General features: G+C 50.7%; 1 protein-coding gene across 2 annotated transcripts in view; it reads left to right on the forward strand.

Annotated features, from left to right (window-relative positions):
* Nucleotides 1-6,662, forward strand: part of SGSM3 (small G protein signaling modulator 3) — a 45,177-nt gene that overhangs the window by 22,203 nt on the left and 16,312 nt on the right. For both annotated transcript variants that reach the window (XM_019544981.1, XM_019544982.1), the window contains exons 5-11: nucleotides 1,267-1,475; nucleotides 1,602-1,709; nucleotides 2,679-2,822; nucleotides 3,297-3,492; nucleotides 3,946-4,091; nucleotides 4,961-5,188; nucleotides 5,913-5,967. In XM_019544981.1, coding sequence (XP_019400526.1) covers nucleotides 1,267-1,475; nucleotides 1,602-1,709; nucleotides 2,679-2,822; nucleotides 3,297-3,492; nucleotides 3,946-4,091; nucleotides 4,961-5,188; nucleotides 5,913-5,967 — 1,086 coding nt within the window. The remainder of the gene's footprint in view (nucleotides 1-1,266; nucleotides 1,476-1,601; nucleotides 1,710-2,678; nucleotides 2,823-3,296; nucleotides 3,493-3,945; nucleotides 4,092-4,960; nucleotides 5,189-5,912; nucleotides 5,968-6,662) is intronic.

Raw genomic sequence — 6,662 nt, forward strand, 5'->3', positions numbered from 1 at the left:
AGGTGCATCACCTTGCACTTCTCTGTGTTGAAACCCATCCTATTGTAGCCTATTCCTCCCTTCTAGCATGCCCACATCCCCCCACATCTTAGTGTCATCAGCAAATTTGAACAGGGTGCTTTTTACCCCCTCATCCTAGTCACTGATGAAGATGTTGAACAGCGCGGGCCCAAGGACCGAGCCCTGCAGAACCCCACTGCCCACATCCCTCCAGGTTGAAAATGACCTGTCCACCACCACTCTCTGGGTGTGGCCCTCCAGCCAGTTGGCAACCCATTTGACTGTGTAGGTGTCAACACCACAGTCCCGCAGTCTCTTGAGCATATGTTGGCAATCTTTTATGGAAGCAGGATGTTAGCTGCTGTGATTCCTCTGCTATAGCTGTGGCAGGTTAGGGTGTTATGTCTTGTGTTGTGTCAGGGTTGACAGTAATTTTTTACAAAGTGTTTGGATTCTGGGTTGTATAAAATGGTTTGGATGGGGTTGATCCTGCCTTGGGCAGGGTGTTGGACTAGATGACCTCTGGAGGTCCCTTCCAGCCCAACTTCTCATGATTTCAGTGTGCATGTGTATACACAAGCTATGAGGTAATGTGACCTCGGGGGGAGCCCATCCCAGGACTGTGGCACCAATACAAGGATGGGGCAAAGAAAGTGACTTTTCATCTAGGCTGTCCTTCTCCTGTAGAAGAGACTATTTTTGATCTGATCCTCCTGAACAACCCAGGCAAGACTATCTAACCCAGAAATTCCCACATCAAGCCAGTGTCTTGTGGCTGAGAGAGAGCAGGCTGATTGAGAAAGAAAGTCAGCTACAGTTTAAGGGCTCACAGTAGCAGTGAATCCACACCAGGTCTCCTGAATTCTTCAGTGGCTAATCATCCTTGTTGGTAAAATATTCTGCCTTATGTCTAGCGTCAGTCATACCTAGGTCCAGCTTCCAGCCAACAAGCTATACTGTACCTTTGTCTGCTAGATCTGGAGAGCCAGGCTGTACGCAGCAGGGTAGCTACTGTTAGGCTTCCGTTTAACTTTTTAATGACCCCTGTCATTAGCCTCTTAAATTGGGATGGTCTTATAGCTCTACAGGCTCTGCTGGAGGGAAAATGCAGTTTGGAGAGCACAGAGCATCCACATCCAAATCCCCAGATCCACCACCCATGGGTTCCAAGATTCAGATGTGTGGGGGTCTCTGGAGATGAGCCCCTGCCCTTTTCACTTGTCTCTGCTTTGATGCCGCCTCTGCCTTTCCCTTTGCCTGTCACAGATGGTGCAGAGCCAAACTCCAGCAAACTTCTGGGGATCCCACTGACAGAGGAGCCACAGCAGAGGTTGAAGTGGCAGGCACACCTGGAGTTCACACACAACCACGATGTGGGGGACCTCACCTGGGACAAAATTGAGGTCACGCTGCCCCGTTCAGACAAGTTGCGCACGCTGGTCCTGGCTGGTATCCCACACAGCATGAGGCCACAGGTGGGGTGCTGGCCTGGCCCTACTGCCCAGTCAGTGGGGGGATGTGGTGAGACGCTAGTGTCTGAGGGTGGGGTTCCTTTCTGATTGTCATGATGTGTTTTGAGTTTTTTGTCCCTTTTTTCCCAGCTTTGGATGCGTCTCTCTGGGGCCCTGCAGAAGAAGAGGAATTCAGAAATGTCCTACCGAGATATTGTGAAAAACAGCTCCAACGATGAAACCATTGCTGCCAAACAGGTGTGGACTCCGGCTTGTGCCCCCAGCCTTGTGCTCAGCATGGAGAAATGTATGGCTTCCTGGGTGGGAGGTGCAAGGAGTCTTCCTAATGCCCTGCAGTAGGGGCAGTTGGACTGGCCTACATCTTTTAATTTGGTTATTTTTCTCTCTTCTTTTTAAGAGGTGGATTTGGGACTGAGTTCTCATGGGAAGTATTTTGCTGGCTAGCTTCAAGGTGTAATGGTTAAAGCACACATGGAGCAGACAAGTACCACCCAGACATAGTGTGTCCAGTATGGATGTGTGTAGTGAATTGTGTGGATAAGAACATCTATGTACAAAGAGGGCAAGGGCGAGCCCTTTCATTGTAGTGCAGTGCCATGGCAGCAGGAACGTCCCCATCTGAGGGGCAGCAGCTGCCTCCTGTGGTTTTGTTTTTTCCCTGCTAAACCTAGAGGCTGAAAGGACAACTTGAAAGATTTCTGTCTCGGGTTACCAACTCCAGTCCAGCCCAGGCCATTGGCTAATAGTAGAAAGTCACTGCCATCCAGTGGGGTTTGGTGGCCTGTCTGAAACAGGCTGTGAGGGGAGTGGCATCGATCCAGAGCCCACTGGATAAAGGCCCATACTGCAAAGAGAGCACTGACTGGCCATCTGGCGGCTGTTCTCTGTAGTAAATCCATGGGTTTATGGTCATGGATCATGAAGTCTCCCCTCACCAGTAGAGGCTGTACCTCCATAGGTGAGTTTGGACACTTTGAGGGTGTCTATGGGGGAGATGCCTTCTCCCTTACTGTGCTGTACTAGCCCTGGGGTGAATTAAGGTTTTCAGGCTCCAGTAGATGCCAGGTCATCTTTCACTGGTACTGAATGTACTTTGTGTAACTGTGGGGGGAGGCAAGGATGTAGCCAGAGGGAGCATCAGGGAGGGGGTGACTGTTAATCTGATTACACTGGCCTGGTCTGTTTCTGACTGTGGTTCCTTGCCAGATCGAGAAGGACCTGCTTCGCACCATGCCCAGCAATGCCTGCTTCTCCAACATGAACAGCATCGGGGTACCACGTCTGCGCAGGATACTCCGGGGGTTGGCCTGGCTCTACCCAGAGATTGGATACTGCCAAGGCACCGGCATGGTAATTCCACTTGCCTTGGCTCTGGGTGGTTTCATCAGGGTTCGTTCCTTCTACTGTAGGTGAGGTGGGGCAGAGGACTTAAGGCAGCAGATGAGGGAAAGAGAATAAACAACCTTTCCTTGTGGGGAAGGGAAACTTGGAAGGAACTGTTCTGTGCTAGTGGAATAAACCAACCTAGGCAAGGGTGTAATTGCGTCAACTGGGGGATTTGGGTGGTCTGAGTATAATTGCAAAGAAGCTCTTTGACGGCAGTGATTTAAAAAATATTCCACCAGTGAGAGAGACCAAAGCAGAGCTGCTGCCCACTGATCAGAGAGTGAAAGAGGTTTCAATCACTTAAACCCCAGACTTAGTCCACTTCTCCTGTGTAGGAAGGAGAGCGTGAGGGAGGGAGATGGTTCCTGTCCACTGAAGTACCAATGAGCATCTCATTAGTACAGGTGTGGTTGAATCTGTTGTCTCCCCTCCTGCTAGGTAGCGGCCTCCCTACTGCTCTTCCTGGAGGAGGAGGATGCCTTCTGGATGATGTGTGCTATCATCGAGGACCTGGTACCTGCCTCGTACTTCAGCACCACACTCATGGGGGTGCAAACAGACCAGCGTGTGCTGCGTCAGCTCATTGTGCAGTACCTGCCACGGCTGGACAAGCTCCTGCAAGAGCACGACATTGGTAAAGTAGTCCTGAAAGCTGTTACATTTCCTGATGGGTGATGCTGGCAGGGCCCTGGCTTGTCTGTGTTGGTAGATAAGCAAGCCGCCTATCCTGTGGAGAAATGCTGTGGTGGAAATCCCACAGCTATGTTATTTCCCCTCTCTCCTCTAGCTTAATATGCCGGAGGCAATATTTTCTTAGTATGCATGTAGTGCTGTGTGCCAATGAAGTGAGTGCCATTATCCCCATTTTACAGATGGGGAAGCTGAGTTATAGAAAGAAGAGCAACTTGCCCCAAGGTCACCCAGCAGGCCAGTGACAGAGCCTGGGTAGAACCCAGGTCTCCCGAGTCCTGCTTCAGTGCTTTAAGCCATTGTTAAGCTAGTAGGGTAGGTGGCTCTGGGGAGCTCCCTTGTTCCCTGGTGAGCTGATCCTCTGCGTCATGTCCCCTTTGTATGTTTATATCCACAGAGCTGTCCCTGATCACCCTCCACTGGTTCCTCACCTCCTTTGCTAGCGTTGTGCATATCAAACTGCTTCTGCGCATCTGGGACCTCTTCTTTTACCACGGCTCCCTGGTGCTCTTCCAGGTCACGCTGGGCATGCTCAGTATGAAGGTAACAACCCTCTCTTCTGCCTCTATCAATATACCAACTTGGCCTCCTTCCAAGAAGCAGAAGGCCACTAGGGGTGAGAACTCTCTGGATCTGGTTTGGGTGTTGCCTCCAATGGCTGGCAGAAGCAAGCAAATCTGACATGTTTGGGTTCTTGTTAAGCCAGTCAGCAATCCCTTGTGTGAGATTAGGGGTTGGGGGGTGCTTCAGGCAAAAAAAATGGCTTCTCTTCCCCCCCACCCCCCTCTGCCCCATTTGTCTCTGCTCCCTCCCTCTGACGCCAAAGCCCAAAGTGGAGACTTATCCCATCCTTCCTATTTCAGGAGAACTCTGGGTTTCTCACTAGTTTTGAATGGAGATGTAAAAACAAAGTCCAGACACTTAGGGCTTCAGCTGAGGATTTTGCAGTGCTGTTCACAGAAGTCAGAGGTTTAGCCTTGTTGGGCAGTTGCATGTGGTTATCCTAACCTGGCCATTGCACTTAATTAGCTGCAAATGGGAAAAGTTTATTCTGTAGCTGCTGAGTGCTGCTGTTGTCATGGCTTCTTTGTTTCATACTGCCCCACCCACCAAGGTAGCTGCATTTCAGTAGTGCATGAAGTGATTCTTGCATGTATGCTTGGTAACATGCTCTGAGATGCTTTGGTTTGAAAGCCACATGAACGGCATGAGGAGATGCAGCTGTCTCCTGATTCTGGCAGTCTGGATTTCTTCCTAATATAACCACTTAAGAAGGTACCTAGTTACTACTGGGCTAAGTTGCCTGCTTGCCCTGTGCCCTGAGGGGTCTGCTGAGTATCTCCCTCTTATGAGAGTGGCTGACTTGCTCCATGTCTCATATGGATAGTGACTTTATCTTTCCACTTCTGCAGGAAGATGAGCTCATCCAGTCAGAGAACTCTGCATCCATCTTCAACACACTGTCAGACATCCCATCGCAGATTGAGGACGCAGACGTGCTGCTGCGGGAGGCCATGCGTGTTGCGGGCTCCCTGACAGATGTAGCAGTGGAGACCCAGCGCCGCAAGCACCTGGCTTACCTCATTGCCGACCAGGGGCAGCTGCTCAACCCCAGCGCTGCTGTCAGTAATATCTCCAAGGTGAGTGTGTGGGGTCTTCCCTGCCCCTGCAGTCTGGGGTTCCAGATTCCCTTTATAGCACTGCCTTCTGGGCTCAATCGCCCCTTGCTGTCTGCCCATGCAAGGCCATCCTGCCTCAATAGGCTTTAGCTCCAGGATAAACTTCCCTGCTCCTGCTGCCTCCATCTATGTCTTGCAGAGGATGGGAGGGAGGAAGTGCTATGGTCACGCTGAGAGGATCACCAACCTGCACTGTTCTTACTGCCAAAGTTCCTGCACGCTGGCATGGTCACAACACTTCCCATGCCTGGCACATCGCATGTGAGAAGGACCTGCATAGGTGGCAAAAAAACCAGAAAATACTGACTCTTTAAATACAGAATGAATTAATTTATTGCTGCAATAACCTAGCAAGACATTCCCTCCCCTCCCTGTCCGCATCTGGTACAGGGCTGTTCTCTGTGCTCTGTCCAGTCCTGTTCTGAGCATCTCCACAGGGATCATTAGGTCAGTTGCTGTTCGCATGAGTCCTGCTTAGTTTCATTCTGTTTCCAGTCTTCCTGTCCAGGTGTGCCCTGACCCATTCCCCTCCCTCCATGCTGTTTTATACCTTTCGGATATTTCCTTGTAGCCACTTTATTCCCCTGAGATACTCCCACCCTTCTGTGGTCAGTCTGCCTGAGCCAAGTTCTCTTAATTTTTCCTCACGTGTCCATTTTGTCTTGCTCTTCCCTCCCCTACTCAGATTGTGCGGCGCAGGACCCAGCGCAGGAAATCTGGTATCACCTCGCTGCTGTTTGGTGAGGACAAATGTATGCCTTGAATGTTGTGGTGGTGGTTGTGATGTTAGGGTCAAGGGTGAGAGAGAGAGTAGCCTAAAGGGAGTGGTTGAATATAGGGAAGAGAAATGGGTGAGCCTCAGCCTGAAGTTATGGAAAGAGAGGAGAGGGAGAATGGGGAGGGGGAAGGGAGTTCAGAGCTTGCTGCAGGATGTTCAGTGTTGCTTGTGGAATCTAAATATGCAGCCCACGAGTATCCATTCCCCAGCCTGATCTGTGATCTCAACTCCAAGCACTCATTTTAATTTCCATTGCTGGTGAACTAAGTCAATGTACAGCTATCATGCTTCCACTAGGGGGCAGGAGGGCGCAAACACCCCCCTCCCCCCCCACTCACCAAAAGCATCCAGGAAAGTCTCCTAGCTAAAAGGGAGGCGTACACCCAATGGAAGGGAGGGGCCATCACCAGGGAGGACTATACTGCGGTTGTTCGGGGATGCAGGGGGGCAGTCAGGAAGGCCAAGGTAGAGATGGAACTGGGACTGGCTTCCCGGATCAAGGACAACAAGAAGTCCTTTTTTAAATACGTAGGGGGCAAAAGGAAGGTACCCGGTAACATGGGGCCCCTGCAAGACACACTAGGAAATTTGGTCGTCACACCAGACAACAAAGCTAACCTATTTAACAATTTATTTGCCTCCATTTTTCTGAGTAGG

Source organism: Crocodylus porosus, unplaced genomic scaffold (genome assembly GCF_001723895.1).
Source record: "Crocodylus porosus isolate Cpor-Errol unplaced genomic scaffold, CroPor_comp1, whole genome shotgun sequence".
NCBI lineage: Eukaryota > Metazoa > Chordata > Crocodylia > Crocodylidae > Crocodylus > Crocodylus porosus.